This window comes from Thunnus thynnus, chromosome 3 (assembly GCF_963924715.1).
Source record: "Thunnus thynnus chromosome 3, fThuThy2.1, whole genome shotgun sequence".
NCBI lineage: Eukaryota > Metazoa > Chordata > Actinopteri > Scombriformes > Scombridae > Thunnus > Thunnus thynnus.
In genome coordinates, this window is record NC_089519.1 from 35,579,115 (window position 1) to 35,603,157 (window position 24,043).

Genomic DNA, 24,043 nt, shown 5'->3' on the forward strand with positions numbered 1-24,043 from the left:
TACAGTTTACCTCACATAAACAAACAGTAGAAAGTAATGAACAACAGTTTCTAGACATTTATGCTGATGGCTGGATTTGTTTTTTAAACATAATTTAAAACATGACATGAAACCAGTACTGAAAACCAGACTTTATTCTCTACTAACCCTCCAAACTTCATGGATTTTGATGAGATATTTTATGTTTGTCTTCAGGGAGAAAGCTACATAAACTTCAGAGATCAATGACCGACGATATCATCTGACCTGCAATAAACAGCTGATGTCGGCTTGATGAATAAACTTTTAAGTCAATAAAGTTTGGACTCGATTTTATGAGACTTTTTCTGAGTCATCTGTGGTACTAAAACAATAGTGTCAGTTTAATTGATTGATTGACGTCAATACAACAATAATCTTTCTTAAGCCCTATGGAATAAAACAGGATATACAGAGGATAAAGTCTACGAGGTGGTTAATAATTTCAGATCTCGCAGGGTAAAGCTTCAAGGTGTGTTTCTGTTTGTCCGCTTTGAAGCTTTTATTGGCGAGTTTTAGAAGTTGAGAATTGAAAAGCAAACATGATATCAAAAAAAAAAAACTGCTAAAAAGTGTAAATGTCAAGACTTTGAGCCACATGTTGAAACATTTCATCACTTTCACTATTAATCATGGTTGTGTAAAGTCTGCTTGTAGTTTTTGGGGACAGTTAGTTGGCCCTGATGCCAGATGGGTTTATGGCTGGAGATGAATTGATCTTCCTCTTGATTTATGAACTAGATTCACACCTTGTTAAGCTGCCGGTTTCAGTCCAGGATCAAACTTTCAAATATGATTTTCACTCTGAATACAACTGAAACTGAAACTAAAGTTTATCCGAGGCGGAGATTACTCTGCAGGTTTAATGCTTAAATCTAATTTATTCTTTTTTTATTAGACTTCACAATCGTTTTTCAGTGTGACTAATACACTGATACAGGTCTGAATGAGACGTGCTTCCTAATTGAATAAGTGAGTAATGAGAAAGACGTCGTATTTATTAAAGTCATGCAGAAGTAAAGAAACGTCGGAGGTACACGTAGTTCATTCATTTACACACATAAAAGACCATTTAAAATACAAATATGACACAGATCAATGGCAGTGGCCAATCTGTACCTGACCAACAATATCCGATACCACAAAGACACATATTATGTCACAAGTGCATTTATCAGTATACACAAGGTAAATTAAGCATTTCTTGTATTGTGGCTGTTTGTTTCACATACAGATAATCTAACATGTATTCCTGAAGGCATTAGTTACTGAATAATATATAATAATGAGGGTGAATGATGGATGAGAGACAAATCACTAATTATGGCTCTTTGTGGAGCTGTGGTGGACAGTTCTGTTCAGATTGATGCTCCTGAGATCTGAGCAGGACTTAATAAAACATAAAAGTTTTTATTTACTTTTTTATTTCATGGAAAATGCAAATATGTAACAGCAACATATGTATATAATACTCTTCCAGTATTTTGATAAATAAAAAGTAAAGTTTAAAGAGTACGCCACTGATTTAGCGTTGTACTCATTGACTGTATATAAAGATGGACGTAGCGAGGTGTGACGTCACCCGTCGGTTTTATTGGAGCCGGTTTGAAGCTCAGAGTCGGTGCCAGGACCTTCCAGATAAGGAATGCGGTGTCACGGGTTCATTGTCTTAGTGACTATCTTTCATGCTGTTCATCTGCCTGATCACTCCTGTCATCGCATATCCTGCCACACCCGTCTGCCCTGCAATTACCTCATTCCCTTCACCTGAGTTTCCTCACCCATTAGACTCATCAGTCACTCCTCATATACTGGTCCACATTCTCATGCTCCTTGCCATGTTGTCTAATGTGTTTGCCTAGCTGTCCTTTATCTCTCTGTCTGCTCGCCTGTTACCTGATATCCTGCCTGTTTCCCGGTCTTGAGATTTGCCTAGTCCTTTGGATTTGTCTGCCTGGTTTGTGACCCCTGCTTGTTTTTTGGACTGATTAAAGATTATTGGACTCTGCTCCTGTCTCTGAGGTCGTGCTTTTTGGTTCCGAGGTTCTGAGTCGTTACATGCGGGGTGTTGCCTCTCACGCTGTGGAAACCATGGATGTATTATAAGAGCTGGATACGGGACTAAAAATGGCGCCCATTCAGTCCTATAGGAATTGCTAGCCTGGCGCATACGCCAAAAAAAGTTTCTAGCTTCCGGGTTTGTTTCCACGTTGTGCGGCCCACTGAATATGCGCAGTAGTGTTTCCCCCTCTGGCCCCACCCGCGAGCTCCCGCTCGGCCCATAGACTTTACATTGTGATGACGTCACAGATTTTTAAATCACTTTTCTCAGCTCAAGGAAAGTTTTACAAACATAAAACCTCCATGGATCAGAAGTTCATAACAGAAAGAGTCATAATTGACGTTGTTTGCAGTTCGAGGCGTCCTGTCAACAGTTTTACAGGCAGTCAGAGGGGGGATTTTTTGCTGCAATACCGCGAGTGGCCACTGGGAAAAATTGTCTGCAAGGCTGAGCCGCGGCGCCCTATCCAGCTGTTATGATACATCCATGATGGAAACACACCCCACTACCTCGGACCCAAGCTAACGCTAGCTTACTGGGAACACCGAGCGCTGCACACTTAGGCTAACGTTAGCTAACTAACAGGACGGGTATCGTTATCAAGTAACATTAAACTTAGTGAAATATTGAGACAGTAGTCTGACTCAGTGCAAGTCCTGGAGCAAACTGTCAATAACAGCTGTCAATCAACGCCCACAGCAGACATCAAAGCTACTAAAAGTCTTCAAATCATATTAACGGAGCAATAATTTCCAAAATCACCAACAGCACACTTATTAGAGGGCCTGAATTTAGAGCTTGAGACCATAATGACACATTGAAAAAAAAGATTGACTTAGTATTTCTAGAGAGAAGTTGAGGCTTTTTGAATGAGAGTCAGTTGGAGCATCTAGTGGCTGTCGGCGGCACTTTAAGGTACTTCAACCTCAAGACGTGGTAGCTGCTGCTTGGTTGAACTCTCTTAACATTGTAGGACTCAGGATGGATAGTTTCATTCCCTTCATTGCTTGAGTTGTATTGTGGGTAATGTAGGAACTTGGGGTTTGACAACAAGAAGAATTTTTGAAAAACACAGATGTGTAAAATCAATGTTTCCCTTTTAAATGCAGCCAAACATTTGATGCAGATGCAGTGTTTTTCATCACATCTTGTTTGGTCTCATTCATCCCAGAACCAGCTGAGCTGTTAAACAGCAGCTGGTGTCATGTGGGCATCGCTGCCTGACATCGACCAGATCCCCCCCCCCCCCGAGTTATTTTTAGGATGAATCAGAGAGTTTGAGGATGAGATTAGGGGAGGGGAGCCTGAGAGGTTAGAGCTTAAACATCTCAGTTACATTAATCTCAGTGTTATAGCTGTAATTATGTGGCTTTAGTCCAGCTGCACCACAGATGATTAAACAAGAGTTGGGTTATATACACGTCCAGACTGAGAGGAAGTCGCTGTCAAGACTTAAACTAAAACTACCAAGCTTTAAATCTTAACAGTTTGTTTTGGATGTGAAAAAGTCATGTGAACTGTTCCACTGCTGGGAGTCATAATTGTATATTAATATAATATAAATATTAAACCCTATCAGGTAGTTTTTCTTGGAAGGACAGTCTTGTTCCTGCACATGCTCAGTAGCGTCTGCCTTACACAGAACTACTCTCTAGAGACTGAAAACATGATCACTGTTATAAGATTTTTGAGCTGTTTCTTAAGAAACTCATTTTTTGTGTGGCTCATTTTTAATGATTAGTGTTTTTAATCATTTTTAGACAACAACGGAGGTCTACGGCACAGAGGAATACTTACTTAATACTTAATAAGTAAGTAGATCAGTTCCCTGTTGGCTTGGAGCTGCACATGAGATTTGTTGATAATAAGAAAAATACAGAAAATTGTCAGCTTTATCCTTTAAAAGTTAAGGATGGAGTGAAAAGGTTGGCAGCTGGTGCCCCAAGTTTACTTTAGCCCAGGGCCCCAAAATCACTAAAACCGCCCCTGAAACAGTCACAGGACAGAACCGACGACTGAAGCTCCTGTTCGACCCGAGGGAGGAGTCACTCGTACAGGAAGGACGCCCTTACTCCCGTCCTCCTCCACTCCGATGTCCATTTCGGAGATTTTGGGGACTAACGAGTCAGATTTCACGGAGTTCATATTGTATATGAGGATTACGCGCGTCTAGATCTCCCAAAACGCGCCGCCTGAAAGATGACGCAGGTGGTTATCGATCCAGGCAGAGAGGCGGCAGCCTGTTGATCAGCTCTGGACTCCACTGTCATTTCACAACCAGGACTGAGGAGCCAATTGGAAAAGGTTTGTTAAAATGAACTCACTGGCTGAACATGACGGTGTGTTTTTTGTGACGCTAATGAGGAGAATTAACAGCCTTGTCAAAGTTTAAAAACCTCTGTTCAGGTTCATTTTATAGTCAGGATGCGTGGTATTCCTTATTACAGCACACTCAGACTGACTTTAACTGAATTTTGTCTATATGATAAAATATGAAGCTGCCAGGAATCCAAATTACAAGAGAAAAAACAATGAAATGAAAATATCATTAAAGACCTGTGAAAGGTTGGAAGAAATATATTTTATTTTCATGATTGATTAAAAATGAAATAATTGTTTTGGTCTTTTTTTTGCAACCAGGCCAAAAAATTGCTGGATTTACTTCTCAAATGTGATGATTTTCTGCTTTTTTTTGGTCATAAGTGACAGTAAACTGAATATTTTTGGGTTTTTGGACAAACTTGTGGACTTATTGTTGGACTAACTTACAATTTTGTCTACTTAACAACGTATGAAGCTGCCAGGAACCCAAATTACAAAAGAAAAAACAATTAAATGAAAATATTGTTAAAGAACTGTGAAAGGTTGTAAGAAATATAGCTTAGAGCTGCATGATTGATTAAAAATGTAATAATGTAATAATCGTTTTGGTCTTTTTTTTTGTAACCAGGCCACAAATTTGCTGGATTTACTAATCAAATGTGATGATTTTCTGCTTTTTTTGGTCATAAGTGACAGTAAACTGAATAAAAAAAGTAAAAAAGAAATTTAAAAAAGTATGAAGATGCCAGGAACCCAAATGACATTTTTACCAGTTATCCTTGTATAAAACAGTTCAAGGTTGTAAAAAATTTTTTTTTAAATTATTATTTTCATTATCGATTAAAAATGTGATACTTCCTCAGAGCCCAAGGTAGCGTCTGATCAATAGTCTTAAATCCAGAGGAATACAGTTCACCATCATGTACGACACGGAAAAGCTTCAAATCCTCACATTGTGGAGTTTGTCATCAGTTCACACCTGTTCCTATTCAAATAAAGAATAAATACCAGAAGCTGCAACTAGCAAATCAGTCGCAGGTCAACTAATCAATTAATCACTGCAGTTCTAATACTGTTACACAACCCATACACAATACAGCAGAAAAGTATTTGTATATCTGAGATGACAGGGATCCTGAGGAGGGTCCTACTGTATCACCTGATCTTGAGGCCCCTGGGTTAAAATCTCATTAAAGACTTCCATCATTTCAGTTTGGTGCTTCCTTTTAGCACATTCCTTAATATTTAGTGTTAAATAAAATTACCTCACAGCCTATCTGGAGCCAGTTAGTACCCCAGCAAAGGGGAACAGGAGATTAATCAGGACCCAGCAGTTCCCTTTTTTTACACAGAAACAATAGACCTTTTTTTTCACAGGAGACATGTTGGTCAGTCAAAGCAGGAAAAGCTGGAACTGATAATCAAATATCCTTGAAGCTCATGCATTCTACCGTGGTCATGCATATTCGGGAAAAAGCTAAAAGGGACTGAAGTGTTTTTTCCTGCTTTGACGTGTTAAATATCTGCTGTGAAAAAGAAACAAATCAGCTGTGAACTAGATTTTTGTGGATCATTTTAACAGTTACAGACTCCGACTGAATGAAAGCAGCTTTTCTTCAGTGTCAGACTGTTGAAACTGAACTCCAGTTGTATCTATTAGAGCTGCAACAATGAGTCAATTAATCAATCAATAGAAAATGAACTATTTTGATAATCAAATAATCATTTTAGTCATTTTTTAAAGCAAATATGCCAAATGGACTGATGGTTGGACAATAAAGACATTAAAAGATGTCATCTTTGACTGAAATTCACTGTTTTGACATTTTATAGACAAAACGATTCATAGATTAATTGAGAAAATAATCAGCAGATTAATCGATAATGAAAGTAATTGCTAGTTTCAGCCCTAAAAAAGTAAAAGTATATTGACCTGTTTATTTTTCCCCAAAAAATAGCAAAGTTTATGTTAACTTAAGATCCTCTTGTGGTTCGGATTGCTCTGAAAATTCTCTCTTTTAATTATGACTGAAAATAACATTAACAGTCGTCCAGATGAAGACATGAACACACCTGACAGGACTCACCCTCTGCTCAGCTATAAAGTCACTTATCACTCTGTGCATACTATCATTTATAATAGCAGGCAGTAAATTACACTTGACCTTAAATGAACTCTTTTTTTATTCATCTTTGACATGAAGCAGGTGCTGCTCTGCCGGGTAGAAACAGGCCTGTTCATATGCTTATTATAGACACTCAGGAAAAATGATACTGTACCGTGATGTCATAATCCTCTGCAGCTTAAAACAACCCGAGTACCCCCAGATTATTACAACACCTGAGTGATATATTGTTCTCGGTTTCCTCCTGTGTGTGTCTGATTCCAGATGGCCCTAGAAACAACCGCCTGCTTCCTCTCGGAGACGTCCTCCTCCACCCTGCAGCTCATCCATATGAGGCCAGCAGAGGTCCCGGTTTCCACCAGAACAGACTGACAAATCATCTCGCCGCCACTCACGGGTACGTACAGTAATACTGTTCATGATGAGGCGTCCTGATGGGAAAATGGTTCCTGAAAACTGAGGAAGTTTTAGATATATGGAATCCATCTTTTAGCTTAATTGACTGGACGGCCTGGGAACATCTGTTGGATACTGGACATGGTCGCCCCATATAAAGGGTAGAAGATGTTGTTTGGCACTGGAAAACTTTAAAAGGGATGTTGAGGAAGCAGGTCAGATGGCAGGAGTCTGTGCAGAAACAGAAATATGAATGAAAAAGAGGCAAAAAATCAAACAAAAATAAGTTCACATGAAGCAAAACAAATTCAAATATTCAAGCCCTTGCTGAACAAGTCGACACAATACTGATTAAGCCTATCACCACCAGATAAATCTCTCTGTATTTTACATCATAGAAAGTTTTTAAATCTGGTGTCGGTGGCGCCAGATGAACGCATAGAGCATGCACACTAGAGACCACTGAGTAGCCCTTTGTTAACTTAAATGAGGATAAGATAATTTAATTGTGCAACTCTTCTAGACTTCTAGACTTTCCAATTGTTATCGGACAGAATGGATCAAATTCTGATACTGAAACGAGTCATTGCGAGGGTTTTGTGACACTCAAAACAATTTATTCACCGTTTTACAGCAGCAACAGTATTGACGGAGGAGGCTACAGCGGAGCCTGTGACGTCAGCACGTGTCAACAGTGTTTTTGTAATTACTCTCACTGCCAGAAGGGGGAGACAAAAGTCCCGACACTGCAGGTTTAACTTACTAATGTAAAACATGACATCTACCCATCCATTTCATTCTTAAATGAATTAAAAGATATAAATAAAACATATAGGCCTGTGTTTCCACTGTGCAAGAGTGACTGACCCCTGCCAGAGACATTACTATGGGCCCAGGTGTGAAATAGAACAATGAGATGCATTGGATAGCTTTTAATTTGATAACTTATCATATAAGATAGCTGCAGTAACCTTTCACTTTTTCTAATTTTATTGAATTTTTTTCCTTTTTTGTGTGTATTATGTTTTTTTTTCCTTTCTAGGTATGAACGTGGGTGGATATATATGACTGAAAAGCTCTAAATAATATATATATTTTTAAAAAAACAGAATAATAGAAGAATGAGGAACTGTACCTCTTATTTTTCCACCCCACATTATATCATTAAAGGTAAATTAAATATTAGAAACCAGTATAGTATAAGTGCAGCCTCCAAAAATGACCTTAAAGTTGAATCAGCCCGTCTCTAAAACAGTTTCAACAAAAACAGAACATCATAACCTTCATGTATTAGTCTGCATTAGTTTTAGCCAGATGGAGCTAATAAGTATTGCAGTGGTTACTGCAGTAATGTAATAATATCCAGATGAAGTCTGACCTCAGGTTTTTCCTGAAGGCTGATAGAAGTTTTTGGGGGTTTCTTTGTAGGCTAATAGAGACTATTCTTAGATGTTAAAAACAAGACTAAAAGCCAACACCCAATGTAACGTTAAACTAGTGACATGAAAACTGCCAGCACCATGGAGACCTAATTTACATCTTATCAAGGAGAGCACAAAGGGACACACTGATCAAAACAAACAGTTTCCTGTATGATTACAATGTTTTGAATTTCTGTGGCCAAACTCACTTTCTTGTGTCCCAGTGAGTAGAAACCAAAGCAATATTTGCTTATTTAATTTAAAAAACATGTATGTTACCTGAGCAGCACTGTGTAAAGAGCTGCAACAATGATCGATTAGTTGCCCACCAACTATTTTTATAATCATTTGAGTCATTTTTTAAGAAAAATAATTTAAAAATTCTCTGATTTCAGCTTCTCAAATGTGAATATTTATATCTTTGGACTTAAAGATGTCCTCTCGGGCTTTGGGAAACCTTGACAGATATTTATCACAATTTTCTGACATTGTCTGGATCAAACAACTAATCAATTAATCAAGAAAACAATCAACAGATTAATCGATCATAAAAATAATCGTTAGTTGCAGCCCTAACTGAGTAACATATCTGAATTACTAAGATTAACTGCAGTTTGTTTCCCATATTGTAAATCTAGTGACATCAAGTGGCGTAACCGTTAATTTCAACAGTGTCCTGTAACATGTTTGTGCCTTTTTTTTTTTGGTCTGTGCAGACAGTAAACAATGACAGGGACACAGACTGTTGCCAGTAAACTTGCGTCATGTGCACGGCTGAATTGGAAACGTGTGATTCCTGTCTGTCATTGCTGAAGGGAGAGGCGGAGGGAATGAGGAAAAAAATGTTCATGGGCCCATTCCTGCAGGATTAGGGATGAAAATGCGGCCTAGTATGCAGCCGGTCTGAGCTCTGAAACCAAACGAGGGTGAAATCAAGCTTCCCATTGACGTGTTGTACCAGATTCTTCCTCTGTTCTAGTTGCTAAAGGCTTAAGGGTCGACCTAGCTGTCTCTATGTTTCCAAATGTTCCTTTATATCCTGGCTTTGTTGTAAGTCTGCCTATTGGGGCCATGATACTCAAAACTTTAGCCTGTTTGTTGTTGGTTTTCAGTGATTTTCTTTACTTGTCGTCCTGGGTGTAGATGCAGAGGGGAGGCAACATGCCTGTGACCTGCAGGAAAGGGAGGTTGCTCTGCATTATGATGATGCTCAACATCTTCTTCTGCGTCCTGTTGGGCGTGTCGTGGAACCTCGGGCGTGCCAAAAGTGGACACCAGAAGATTCGAGTCCCATCCAAGAGGTTTTGGCGCCAACAGATACTGAGCGAATCCTTCTGGAACAAGGAGCAGCAGCGCCTGGACTTCATTCACAACCCCATCGTTAACTCTGTGCTCTCCGGCAACTCCCTCGTTGAGCTGCCGGATTGGCTGAATGACACCGGGCCACTCAACCCCTGTGAACCAGACTACAGAGTCTCTGCACAAATCATGGACTACAACATCTTACCGCAGCACCTTCAGGATTTCCTTTTGCACATGCGCTGCAGGACTTACCCCATGCTGATCAATCAACCCCACCTGTGCGATGAAAAACCTTTTCTGCTGCTGGTGGTCAAATCGCTGGTCCCGCACTTTGAGCGGCGGCAGGCTATCCGTGAAACATGGGGGCGGGCGGGTGTTTTAGCCAATCAGACTGTGGCAACGGTGTTCCTGCTAGGCAACACTATGTCCATAGACCACTTCCCAGACCTGCTAGGGATGCTGGGCCACGAGGCGGAGCTTCATAGAGACCTCCTCCAGTGGGACTACAGGGACACTTTCTTCAACCTCACCCTGAAGGAGATCCTCTTCCTGGAATGGTTTAGCCAACACTGTCCCCAAGCTCAGTACGTCCTCAAGGGCGACGATGATGTCTTTGTCAACACCTTAAGGATTATTGATCTCCTGGAACGTCTACCAAAGACCAAGGCCAAGGATCTGTTCATTGGTGATGTTATCAGCAACGCCTTCCCGTACAGAGACCGGAAACTCAAGTATTTTATCCCAGAAAGTGTATTTGTGGGACTGTACCCGCCTTATGCCGGGGGCGGAGGATATTTGTACTCTGGAGATTTAGCACTTCGTCTTTATAACGCATCCCAGCAGGTGGTCTTGTATCCCATTGATGATGTCTATACAGGAATGTGTCTGAAGAAGCTGGGCCTGGTCCCTGAGAAGCACAAAGGCTTCAAGACATTTGACATTGAGGAGAGGTACAGAGTCAACCCCTGCGCCTACAGGAGTCTGATGCTGGTTCACAAACGGACGCCGCAGGAGATGTTGACGATCTGGCAGTGGATTATCCAACCTGACCTGGACTGCCAGTGAACACCTTCACTCATTTCTGTTGAACACTTGCTTGCACTGTTGAATTTGTAAAACATTTTCAACACCTTTTTTTTAATTATGTTAATTCCTCAAGTCCAAGCTTTGTATTAGTATTTCAAAGTCATCAAAATAATTTAACAGTGTCTTCAAGTTGACTTGAAAGCTGTTGGTGAATGACTTCTCAGAAACTTTTTACATCTGCTGCATAAAGGGCAAACATGATCCCTCTATAATGTTAGCATGACAGAATGTGTGTAAACTTCAGTTAAAACCATCTTGCATGCAGGCTAACTGTAAAACTGTTGTCATATTAGCATGCTAATGTTTAGCATGTAATACCGTGTAAGATGGTAGGTAACATTTGGGAAGATTCCCATGTTTAAGACTTACGAACATCATTGGACAACTGAAGAAGAACAATATATGATTGTGGAGTTGATCTTGTAGGAGCAAAAATACTTTACACTGATAATATACTGTAGCTCTCTATCCATAAATTATGGGTTTAATTACTATTAATGTAAAACATTTTTCACATCACAGCAGAAAAAAAGGTTCCTCAAGTATTTTCCACTGACTTTTGTAAACACCTTCAAGCTACAACACTCAAGTTGCTAGCTAGAGTGCTTCGTTATACAGACTCAAACTGTTTTTATAACAAACCTGGTATTAGCATTATGTTTGGTATCTTTTTATTCTGGTCTCAATATGAGGACACTGTTATTCAGTCAGCCTTGGAAATTTAGAAACACAAGTAATTAATTTTTCATCCTTCTTTCAGTTAAAGCAGTGGTCAACAGAGCTGCGCTCACAAAGGTCAGCGCAGCTCAGGTCAAAGTTCAATAAATTCAAAATGTCAGAGCACCATGGACCAGGGCTGCTGCAACACACAAACACAGTAAAAGAGGAGACGCACAAAAGCTGTTTTTCCGCAATAATGTGAATCCTGTTTTAGGCTGACATGAGGCATCCCTCGTTTGTTTTGTCTGCCACTTCTGTATTTCTGAGCGTCAGCTTGGGTGTTGGCGTGAAATGTATTGACAAGCACGAAACTCACAATAACCCCTATATGCTAGATATGTTATGTTACATGCTAATTCTAGCATGGAAAACATGCTATAAAACATGCTATAAAGCTTTGTATGCATACAATTAATATTAATGTAGGAATTTAATGGACAGGTGCACAATTTTTCAACAGTCAGGAGCCCAAATGAACATTAAACATGTTTTTCTTGCTGTAATCATTCCTCCTGCTCATACTGACCATTAGAAGATCCCTTCATAATGATCTTACAATGGAGGTGATGGGGGACAAAATCCACAGTCCTCCTTCTGTGCAAAAATGTATTTAAAAGTTTATCTGAAGCTAATATGAAGCTTCCGGGAAACACTGTCTGAGGAAACACAAAGAGGGAATTTGATGCTAAAAAGACTGTAAATGTGTCAGATATCCACTTGATATGACTAACTCAGACTGCTGAAGCTGAATATAAGCTTCACATCTACTTTTAAATGACTGTGTGGACACACTGTGGATTTTGGCCTCCATCACTTCCATTGAAAACACATTTGAAGGATCTTTTAATATCCAGTATGAACAGGAGGAATGATTACAGCGAGGAAAACCTCTTTCACTGTTCATACGGACACCTGACTACTTGTTTAAGACAGACTTAATTGTGAACCCATCCTTTAAGTTTTAGAGATATCCCGTCATGTCGTCACTAAAGTAATTAGGACTCATCCTTTAAGGGTCATGAATGTCAGTCAGTTTTCATGGCAGTCCATGCAATAGTAGATGCCATCCCTTGAGCCACACTGCTATACAGTTAGTAGCTTTAAGTATCACCATTATCATGTGCATAATGGAATTATTTGCGTATTTTTAATGTTTACAGCTCTTTCAGTACTAATGTATGTAAAGGTCGGTCAAAACAGAGCCAGAGAGGTCAGAGCTGAAATCACATTTAGTAAAAACAATGACATTTTACTTCACAAAAATGAAACAATATGAGCAAAAGACACACAAGCCTGGAGATAACTTTTGATCTTTAAACACTGACTGTTTCTGTGCAGAACCCAAGATAAGATGATCAGATTTCCATAGATTTTCTTTATTGAATTTTCACATTTGTACGATAATTTTGATATGCTTTGTGTACATTGTCTTTAACATCTCAACTTTAATATTGCTGCTGTTGCCGGGCATTTATCTTGTGTATTTGTATCTGTATATACAGTATATGTGTGTAATTAAATGAGCAATAAAGTGAGTTACATGCTCACATGAAACAGATTTATCAGGGTCGACTTATGAGTGAGGACTGAGTCATGTCCTTTTTTCTGTTGTTTGTTAATATTGTTTCAGTTATTACAATAAAACAGTTTTTTTTCACAAGGAAAATAAAAAATTGATTCTATTTTTGAGTCTTTTTTTAAAAAATATTTTTTTCCTAATTTAAAACACCTGTAGTTGCATTTGTATGAAATTTAGCAGACACATATAATGCAAGATGTGCTTTTAGATATTTCTTTTATATTACTCCTTCACTTCTACATAACAATTATCTTTTCTTCTTTCTTTTGCACACACACAAAGAATATCTGTGTAATTAGTGAATTTACAAAAAAAGAAAAAACCTTCAAAAATGTGAAAACATGCTATTTCCACTCTTACAAATGGATGTACGGATGCAAAGACTGAATGTAAAATACAACACTGACCCCTGCTGGACAAACCTGATAGCAACAGCAACCAGCAAAGGAAACTCAATCAACGAATTGATGAATTTCACCTGCTCAGACAGGAAAAGGAAACAGGAGTTTGAACTGAAGCTGTGAGGGTCAAGTAGACTGCATTTTTTCAAAGATTTAAATAGTTTAATAGACAAACATTTGATTGAAAAATGCCACAAACGAACAGCTTTACCTTAAAAAGTGTGCTGCTCATATTCCTGCTCATATTTGGTATATTTTGGAAACACTGTAACGCACAGGTAAGCTGCCATCCTCCCTGAAAAATCTGCTTGTTTTGTGTTAATATTTTAAAAATGGTTTAACATATTTCTGTCTGTTGCTTTCTTGTGTCTGTAGGTGAACGGAGAGGAAGTCAACAAGTCTCCAGGTCAGTCTAACAGCTTTACTGTCCACCTTTGTGCGTTTGAAAATCAACAGTCAGCCTCAGGATTATGGTATTTATGGATTATTAATTGAAAAAAACAGGAATCTTTAGTGACAGCATTGATAATAATAGATTATATTTTCAGAAAAGCATTACTTAAAATGAAGGTCCTCCAATCCTCATCTTCACTGTTCATTAGGGTGTTTAAGTCTGGATAAACTCCTCTCATAATTAGTAGTGATATTAAGTTTAGGGCAGTTTAATCTAATTTAATGAGAAAAATGTTCATCAGATGTGGTAAATTTGGCTGTGAAATCACAATTGGTGTATTTTAGAGAACTTTGTTGTGTCATTACTGAAAGTTTCATCTGTTTCCTTGATACCAAGTAAAGTTGTACATTGACTTTCATGTTAAGTTAAAAGACACTGGTTTAAATTAATAAGTAATGCATTAAGTTCTCCTTTTATTGCATTAGGTTAGATTGTTTATATTATACTGGTTTACAATGTAAAATCACCGTGGTGGACTCATTTCAGTTTAAGTGGCTTTATTTCCTCACCTTAAAGCAAATCAAGCACATTGTTCAATCTATTAAGGTTAAATCATTTTTCTATTGTGTAATTATGTAATTAATTATGTGTAATTTTCTTGCTTTTAATCATGTGCATAACTAAACTAGATCTCACATTTCCTGTCTGTACTCGATGCTTTCCCACTCTTTTGTACCATTTGTCTTGTGAAACTCCTTGGTTCATAGTGAATATGTGCTTTTTAGAGGATACACTAAATCTGATCTTTTTCTTCTTGTCAACAATTACAATGAAGCAACCAAACCCAACAATGAACTGATCCTATTAACAAGTATTGTGTGTTTGTATCCAAAGCCTGCTTCCAGAAACACCAAATATGGATTCATCCACCACTGAAAATATCAGGGCAAAGGTTATAAATGAACCTAAAAACTGAAGATGCTTTGTAAAATGGTTGATGTATATAATAATAAACACCACTTATATGTAAAATACCTGGTATGTTTTTCTAAAGTTTGGCCTTATTCTTCCTCAGATGAACATGGAGCGGACGACGGTGCTTTCTTCGCCCTGCGGAGCTGCCACCAGCGGCTGAACGGCGACAACGGCGAGTTTTTCTCCCCGGACTACCTCTGCTCCAATCCGCCTCTGTGGTGCAACTGGACTGTCCAGGTGGATCCTGGGAAGCGGATCCATCTCCACCTGGAGGACTTGACCCCCGATGAGGCCTGCCACCTCAAACAGGACCAGATCCACGTGGATGAACCCGCCAGCCATGTGGGGAGTCACAAGGTCCTGCAGAAGTGCTGGCAAGAGGCCAAATACACCTCGTCCTCCAACACTCTGTATGTAGTGCTGCTGATTGGTGGTTGGCCCAGCCTACCTTATAGGGGCTTTTATGGTCGCTACCAGGCGTTTGGACCGCTGGTGGTTTACAACCCGCAGGAAGGCTTCACAGAGAAAGACAAGGCGTCAGAAACTTCTCATGAACTATTAGACTTCAGTGAGTTTGGACCAGTGACGGCTGGTGAACAGATGGAGTCAGGTTTGCTGGAGCATCTGTCACCAGTAAATTCTGATCTAATGTATGATTATTATGATCAACCTGCCACCATGACGGCTGGGCTGCTGGGAGACACAGACACTGAGGTGGGTGGACACTGGAGTGCTTTACTCTTCCAACTAAGCTTAGCTCACCGTCATAAAAGAGACAGCTGTTTAGTTATGCTTCCTAGCAGTGCTGAGCAGGTAAAATGTCAGAAAAGCAGGCTTGTGACCCTTGAGTCCCTCCAAACCAATTAAAAACTGAAACTATACACTCACTGAGCACTTTATTAGGAACACCTCTGTAATCGAATGCAATCCAATACAACAGCTCTGCCATAAATTCTGTTTGTGTTCCTTATATTCTGTCCACCCCAAAATACGAGGACCACTTCTCAGTATAATGCACTTCAGTACACCACCATCCTCTACGACCTCAATAATAAACATGAAGTAGAATAATCACCTTTCTGACAATGGCAGCAAAAACTGAAAGTGTATAAGCTTTGTAAAATTAGAATTTATGGCAGAGCTGTTGTACTGGATTATATTAGATTGCACAGGTGTACCTAATAAAGTGCTTGGGAAGTATTTTGCACTTTCTAATAACAATTTTTTGCATTATTGAGTTTGTTTAATTCAATTTGATGGAATTACTACTGAGATTGTACAACATGTACATCATCAATAATAAATGACATCATGCAGTGTGATTCTGGCTTTTTGTTCTTCTGCTTGTGAATAACAAACTATTTTGAAATTCCTCCATCCTTCATCTTCACTCAGGTGGGGGAAAACTACCATCTAGCCTCAAAGAACTACAGCCATGTCTACCCGTTCACAGCGATGCCCACAGTGCCAGGATCCACACAGGGGACCTCCCGATCAGGAAGAGGTGCCGCCCAAACCCCTTCAGACCAGTCTGACCCAGCCGTCCATCCTGCGTCTCCACAGGAGCAACATGACAGTCCGAGCCTTCACCCCAACCCCTCCCCTCACACCCCAACAGCAATAGGAAGGAATGCAGAGGTAGCTTCGACCCTTCCACAAGAAGAAGCTGCTGTTCCAGGTAACACAAGTCTGCAGAGCCGGTCAGAGGAGGAGAAGTCTGCTGAGGGCTCTGGACGAGCTGCAGAGGGTGAAAACAGGACGGAGGTCAGCCAGGCCTTAGACCAGCATCCCTCAGCCTCTGAAGCACCAGAGCCAGAGGAGACCGAGCAGATTCATCCTCACCCCAACATGGTGGAGCCGCTGTCAGACCACAGAGGGAACTGTGAGTACATTCAGCTTTGTCTTTATAGTATGTACAGACACACCATCACCCAGGTGGTCATTGTTCTCGGAATAAGCTTAACCTTTCCAAATTTAGTTTCAGTGTGTTTTCTTAATGTTGATTTGATTACTCTGAGAAGCCTTACATTAAAGGAAAATTCTGGTAATATTTGGGCTATGGGTCATGCTAACTTTGTACTCGACTTCTGCTGTGTGCAGCACTCGGTGTTCCCAGTAAGCTAGCGTTAGCTTGGGTCTGAGGTAGCAGGGCGTGTTTCCAGAGCATGGAAGCCAACACCTCGCACTCCTTATTTGGAAGGTCCTGGTTCCAAATGAGATGAACTCTGGGCTTCAAACTGGCTCCAATGCAAACTAACCGGTGACATCACACCTCGCTACATCCATCTTTATACACAGGATAGGCCTCAGAGACAATCATTTTAAATTATTTATATAAAACTGAAATTAATTTCGCTCTGCATGCCCTGATATACTGTATTTTGCCATGAATCCGTGTTTCCTGAACACGGAGCCAGGACCTTCGAAACAAGGAGTGCAGGTTGTTGCCTTTCACGGTCTGGAACCTCGCTAGCTTGGACCCAAGCTAACGCTAGCTTATTGGGAACACTGAGCACTGCACACTTGGGCTAACTTAAGCTATTTTAGCTAAATTGTGCTAAGGACAAGTATTGTAATCAAGTAACATTAAACTTATTGAAGTATTACGACAATAGTCTGACTCAGTGAGAGTCCCGGAGCCAGGGAGAGCCAACTGTCAACCACAGCTGTCAATCAACGCCAACATGGCAGACATCAAAGCTACTATAAGTCTTCAAATCCTATGAACAGAGCGATATTTTCCAAAATGACCACCGGCACACTTATTAGAGGGCCTGAATTTAGAGATTGAGAGTATTTCTCAAGAGATTTTTGGTCAGTTGGAGCATCTAGCGGCCGTCGGTGACACGTCAAGGTACTTCTGCACTGGCTTCAGATTCAACATGTGGTAGATGCAGCTTTCTCTTAGCCTGATTGAAAGTACAAAGAGAATAGTCCTCTGAATTAGCTAACTGCATAGGGATCTACTACTTCGGTCAGCCGACAACAGCCAAACTATCTGCCAATGTTGGTAGTTGTGGTTTTGACAGTTTGCGGTTGCTGGGGGAGTTACGTAGTGTAACTGTTTCTCTACAAACAACATCGTCCCACAACTTCTGTGCAGCATCGCTGGTAAGTGAGCAGAGGTTTTGGATTTAGTCTCAATGGTAGCATGTAACCCCCCCCCTTAAAACTATCATTGTTTACATCTCAGTTTGTGTATAAATTAAACAAATATGATACAACTTGTTATTTAATGAGCTTTTAAGGTGTAATTAAGTTTATTTTAGAACTTTCCCCTCCCTGCTTCCAGTCTTTATGCTAAGCTAGGCTAACCACATCCTGACTCCAGCTCCATAAGTATACTGAACACACAGACAAGACTGATATCAATCTTCTCAGCTCACTCTTGTAAAAAAAAAAACAAAAAAAAAACAGGGGGTATCTTCCAAATGTTGTGCTATTTCTTTATGTTGATTCAGGGCAGTGACACACATAACTTCTGGAAGTTAATTATCAGCAGTGTTTTGAACTGATTTGTTCCAGATAATTGTTTCTGTGGGAGATGACCTCAAACTTCGCACCAATTAACACACACTTATCATTTACTGTCTTTTAAATTGTTTGACTTTTGTGTTTCTCTGATGCAGTGAACATTAGAAATCACTCTGAAATCCCACTTCTTCCTGGTGGTGAGTATTGGACTACACAGGAATGATAACACTACAAACATGTGTGTTACTTTTCAACACATCACATCACGTATTGCATACATATTCTATACCAAACTAGACACACATTTGTTTTCTAATATTGGTATCAAATTTAATTTTATTTATTTTATGTTTTAGTTAATGAAAAGTCAGATGAATTTAAGTGCACGGTGTCAATTACCAGTAGATTTATTATAAAGATGTTGGGTGCTGCACATAGACTGCATAAAAATATGGACGTAGTTACCGTGACGTCACTCGTTGGTTTCTGAAGAGCGGTTTTGAAGCTCAAAGTGAGCCGCTCCGGCCGTCGCCATCTTGGCAGTGCGTGACGCTGCCTAACTCCCAGCCAATCAAAAATGGGCAAAGTGGCGGGCCGAATGGCTGAAACAAGCCACCTAGCGGCTGGCGGACCTGTCACTCAAAGCAGCCATGTCCTTCATTATGCATAACTTTACGGCTTAATAAAACTTAAACGGGTGAGTTATAAAAAAATTCACCCCCCGTACAGTTGTCATGGAAGGAGAAATTAGCTACAGAGACCAAAACCGTTGTTTGTACCAGGCTGTAAACATGTTTATTTCTGCTGTAAAGTTGGGCATTTGAACATGGGGGTCTATGGGGATTGACTCGCTTTGAAGCCTCAAGTGGCCATTCAAGGAACTGCAGTTTTTGGCACTTCCTCATTGGCTTCATTTTGCAGCCCCAGAGGTTGCTGCTTGGTGCTGCAGCTTGCTTTTACATTATTGTACTGTTGAACACTTTGTTTTGGTACTTTGACATCACAGTCATGATTCTGGTCCCTGACAGATCATCTGTTTGAAGCGGCTGTTGAGGTGAATTTCAGTGCGGATTTAGAGGAGTCCTGGGACGACCTGGCCAAGTCACTGCTGATGTCAGTAAAGGCTTTGGTATGTTGACAAAAAGCAAAGATGTTAAAGGTGTAGCATGTAGAGTTTTTGGTGAGATTATTAGAAAGAAACAAGATCATTACAGAGCGCACTGACAGCTTCTGCACAATATATAAAATACTGTATCTGAAGAGGTTGTGAAGGTCACTAAACCATTTCTTGTGTTTCTGCAGATCAGTAAGCAGCTGGAAGCTCTGCATACACCGCTGTCCATTTCTCCTAAAAGAATAAAAAGGTTGGTACACAACAGCCTCACAAAATCTCTGTGTTTGAATAAACTTGAAATTGATAAGAAGCACAGAGTGATTAAACTGTGGAGGAGGAAGTAATTAAAGTCCACTGAAACAAATGAAAGTCAGGTTGTACAACTCGTCTTCCATACTGTTTCTTTCCCTGAATGTTTTCACCTTCACTGGATAAATCTTAAGTCCCTTAATTGCATCCACGTTTCCTTCACTTACGTTTTTCTTTGCGTCTTAGTTCCCTTCACTGAAGACGTGTGAGGACAAATACAAGAAGAAAAGAATTGGAAAAACATGTTTTTAGTAAAATGAGGCGTCTTTTTCACTCAAAAAGTCTCTTAAAAAGTCAGTTCAAGCATAAATGTTTAGGTAAAAAGTGGAATTCATCAAAATGGTCAATATATCACAGCGTCATCAGCAGGTGGAGTTTAACAGGAAGTGAACATCTGCAAAAACAACTAACAAGGTGTTTGGCAACGCAAGACTCAACTATCACAAGTACAAATTATGATTAAAATGAGAGGTTGAATGTAAATATGGAATAAACATACAAACCATAAAAAGTAAATAAGAATAACAAACAAAAAATGTTCAACTCAATAATAACAGTAAGAAGGACAAACATCCAATATGATATATGAATAATAAATGAGTTTGTGGGCAAAAGGAATCTATGAGTCCAGCTGTTTTATGGATTTATTATTTTTAAGAGGCGAGTAAGGAATCTGTTTCTACTAAGAAATGAATTTTGCCGCTGGAACACAGAAGTTAATCACGTGTCCAAGTTTTTGACGCTGTGTGTCAGTCGTCACAAAGATGGATCTGTTGAGCTCAGCAGCTGTTAGTTAACTGATATTTCCGGTGGTCGTGTGTGTGCAGGTTGAGTGCAGGAGTGCTGTACATCCTCTGGCTGCAGATCAGTCAGGGGCCCGGCGGTCCACGGGTCCACCGGGCCGTCCACTCCACGATACAGAGCCTCATCGCCACCGGCTTCGGCCTCAGAGGAAACCACGAGAAGGCCGTCGTGATATCGGTGTCGACTGCAGGTACAGCAGCGAACAAACACTCAGAAACAGAGTAGAAACGTTACTGCAACATGGAGGATTTTTATTTATGACTCACGCTGCCTGCAGACAGTAAGATGTGTTTACACCTCGCAGCTTGAAAATGTGAATGTAAATGAAATTTGACCAAATCGTAAGAACATATTTTCTTCATTGGAGTGAGAACTGGTCGCTGGAACGTTAATCACACGAAGACGAATCAATAATGAGGACACTGTAAGATGTAAATGATGAACACTAGACTAGAGTTGTAATGAGTAGTCGATTAATCGATTAGTTGATTGACAGAAAATTAATCGTCAGCTATTTTGCTAATTGATTTATTGTTTTGAGTCATTCTTTTTTATGAATAAATGCTAAATTTCTCTGGTTCCAGCTTCCTAATGTGATTATTTTTCTGGTTTCTTTATAATTGTAAACATATTATCTTTGATAAATGTGATCATCATTATCAACATTTTTCACTGTTCTGACATTTTAGACCAAACGACTAATTGATTAATCAAGAAAATAACTGAAAGATTAATCAATAATGAAAATAAATGCCAGGTGCAGCTTTACATCAGACATAAACTACTGTTTGTGTCAGTAGCCTGAAAATGCTGTTTATCACTACTGACTGTTAGAGTCTACATGTTATGATTATTAGTTATTATTATTATTATTATCATTATTATTATGATGAAATGTTTTTTTTTGGAGAGTTTTAACTAAACTTACACCTTTATGATTAATGTCCAAAGCATCAAGGTCAAAAAAAAAACTGGGAAGAAATTTATTCTGCACCTCACAGTTCAGGACTTGTGAGGGGAAAATGTAAAGTGCTTTACAAACGGTCATAATGTGGTGCTGTCAGCGTGAAAAATTCATCAGTTTTTCCTCATTGCACAGCAAAGTTTCCAATGTCATTAAAATCTGCTGAGTAGTTTTGAGATATTCTGGTATCTAACAGGGACAAAACCTCCTTGGTGAAGGTTAAAACATGATGTCTGTAATGGTCAAAAACATCAAATTGTAATAATCTGTGTTATCAGCTCTCTCTCCCTGTATGTGTGTGTGTTTCAGATGTGAATGAGTGTGGGACTCAGGTGGTTCTGTGTGACGTTAACGCAGAGTGTGTGAACCGGTTCGGTTCATACTCGTGCCACTGCAAACCGGGCTTCCAGGACGAGTCCCGCCTGGGTTCGGGGGGAACCGTCTGCGTGGACGTTAAGACGACAGGTACACGTGTGTCACCCTGACAGAGAAAATACAGCTGAAATTTACAGTCGGGTTGCAGCTACGCGAGTGAAATGCAAGCTCATACACCAGCTGTGTGGACACTGACAGTTTATTGATTTAAAACAGGAGTATAACTGTTAGATGAGTCCTGCTTGAAATGGAAAAGCTGAACATTTAAAATGCCTTTTTATATACAACCACTGGGGGACGCCAAAGTCAAGAATTTTAAAGTCCTACACATAGTGGGTTTAAAGTACAGTAGACGATGGCAGTGCTGAACTGTATAAAATATGGTATTGATGATGTCACCCATTGGTTTCTGACATTTGAAGCCTACAGATGTTCTCAGCCAAGTAGACCAGAAAACAAAAATCTGAAACCTTGCAGAATAAAAAGCCTCTGACTTCCTGTTGTTTGCCTGCAGGTTGCAGCTCAGGCCTGTCTGCTGAGACTAAAGGCGTCTACGTGCTTTTCTTCCTGCTCAGCTCCCTCATCCTGATGCTGCTGGTGGCGGCCGGCATGTTGTACCGCCGTCACCACCGGGGGGCGTTCTCGGTTCGCTGTCACAGCTGCAGCAGCATCATCTCTCCTCCTGACCCCAACAACCCCAACAACAACAACAACCACCACCACCACTATCGTGATGACAGCTACTCCAGCCCCGCTGACTCTGACCTGCCCCCGCCGCCCCCGCCTGCCCGGGGCCCCAGGGAGGGTTGGCCCCAGGTGAAGGAGCGCTGCCCGGCCGTGGATCTGCCGCTGCTGCGCTTCAGCCCGCTACTGCCACCGGACGGCTACATGGAGCCACAGGAGGGAGGGAAGATGTGACGAGACGGCGGACTGAGAACCACGACGCTCCGCAGCATCTTAACTCTTCACTCATTGTATTTTTGTTTCTCCTTGTGTCAGAATGTCTGATACTGTCGTCCACTGTTGTAATCTGTTGAATTAAAGTCACAATGAAACAGCACTGCCTTGACGTCTCACATTGTTTTCCCTCGTTGCTATACCAGAGAGTCCAGTATACTCCATCATAACTGCTTGTCAGATGGTCGGATTTCTTCAAAATCCACCACTCACACCATTCTGACGTCATTTCTGTCACTTTTCAAAACAAGCCAACTGACAACACGTGATGTTATTCCCGTATCAAAACAATATCACGTTTTCCTCGTCCCCCTCCCTTCTCTAAAGTGGTCGGCTGTTCATTCGCCCTCAAGTGTGACTGTTTGCAACTGTAAACACATTTGATTTCCGGCGTGGTCAGACAACGTCTCATATAAACCAGTTCTGGGGCTCATTTAACAAAAGAGATTTGCAAGCACATGCAAGCTTTACATACAGGTTGCAAATGGTGCCGGTGCCCCAATTCACAAATGACTGTGTCCTCTTGCATGTTCATGCATGGGTCACAAATATGGTGTTTCATTTGCAAGGTAGTGAGTAGCTTGATTATTAGCAAACATTGTGTAAATTGGCAACCTATGATCTAAAAACACTTCGTCTTTATCTGTAATCTTGGAGTTTAGGGACGTAACAGGAATCCCAGAAACCACAATAATGATCTCGTCCACACATTTATCCACAGCACTGCAGCACCTTTGTTTTTGACAAAACACAGCAGATCTAGAAAAGCAGATTTCATCCTCAATAGCATAAACTGTCAACTTTTGACCTCTTCCTATTTTTGTGCTGCAGATCAGTCCTACATCGCCTGCTGTCCAATGGAAAGGGTTCATTCTCTGGGAGTGTGAATGTGTTTAACCATATAACTTCCTGTATAATTAAAAGAGAGGAGCAGAACAACATAATCTTCTTCTTGCCAAAAAACAAGCTGACAAAGCCGTCTGATATCTGGAATATATCACGATTCTTTTACGTTTGATTTCTCTGTCGGCGCTAACTAGCTTATGGCTCTAAAATCAGACTTGTTTTCTGTCGGCAGCAGGTCATTAAATGTGTTTCCGTGCAAACTTGTATCCCAGGTAAACAAGTTCTTGAATAATTTTTGTGCATGTATAAATAAATTTCAGGCTTCAGAAAGCTGGAGAAGCCTAATGTTGGTATTGAAAAACATGAATATGCTTTGTCTCCTGCACTGTTTTGGAATC

General features: G+C 40.2%; 2 protein-coding genes across 5 annotated transcripts; both read left to right on the forward strand.

Annotated features, from left to right (window-relative positions):
- Positions 1-3,699: 3,699 nt before the first annotated feature.
- On the forward strand, positions 3,700-13,348 carry b3gnt2a (UDP-GlcNAc:betaGal beta-1,3-N-acetylglucosaminyltransferase 2a). Of its 2 annotated transcripts, XM_067585589.1 has the most exons (3): positions 3,700-4,384; positions 6,793-6,925; positions 9,489-13,348. In XM_067585589.1, exon 3 carries the CDS (start codon positions 9,489-9,491, stop codon positions 10,710-10,712), a length of 1,224 nt encoding a protein of 407 aa, XP_067441690.1. In that variant the 5' UTR covers positions 3,700-4,384; positions 6,793-6,925; the 3' UTR covers positions 10,713-13,348. The 2 variants fall into 2 exon arrangements, with proteins under 2 accessions (XP_067441690.1, XP_067441691.1); XM_067585590.1 differs by lacking the exon at positions 3,700-4,384 and having other exon boundaries at positions 5,827-6,925.
- Positions 13,349-13,507: 159 nt separating this feature from the next.
- Positions 13,508-22,902, forward strand: zgc:66455 (uncharacterized protein LOC393502 homolog). 3 transcript variants are annotated; one of them, XM_067585586.1, is made up of 10 exons: positions 13,509-13,711; positions 13,809-13,839; positions 14,903-15,516; positions 16,198-16,684; positions 18,432-18,473; positions 19,305-19,405; positions 19,579-19,640; positions 20,527-20,693; positions 21,777-21,932; positions 22,357-22,902. In XM_067585586.1, exons 1-10 carry the CDS (start codon positions 13,622-13,624, stop codon positions 22,758-22,760), a joined length of 2,154 nt encoding a protein of 717 aa, XP_067441687.1. In that variant the 5' UTR covers positions 13,509-13,621; the 3' UTR covers positions 22,761-22,902. The 3 variants fall into 3 exon arrangements, with proteins under 3 accessions (XP_067441688.1, XP_067441687.1, XP_067441689.1); XM_067585588.1 differs by having other exon boundaries at positions 22,418-22,522; XM_067585587.1 differs by lacking the exon at positions 18,432-18,473 and having other exon boundaries at positions 13,508-13,711.
- Positions 22,903-24,043: the final 1,141 nt, after the last annotated feature.

Excerpts from the sequence above, each read along its gene's own strand:
- b3gnt2a (XM_067585589.1), top strand. The coding sequence starts at position 9,489 with ATGCAGAGGGGAGGCAACATGCCTGTGACCTGCAGGAAAGGGAGGTTG.
- zgc:66455 (XM_067585586.1), top strand. The coding sequence starts at position 13,622 with ATGCCACAAACGAACAGCTTTACCTTAAAAAGTGTGCTGCTCATATTC. Across the intron at positions 15,517-16,197 it reads TGGGAGACACAGACACTGAG|GTGGGGGAAAACTACCATCT; the intron begins GTGGGTGGACAC and ends ATCTTCACTCAG. Across the intron at positions 18,474-19,304 it reads AATCCCACTTCTTCCTGGTG|ATCATCTGTTTGAAGCGGCT; the intron begins GTGAGTATTGGA and ends GGTCCCTGACAG.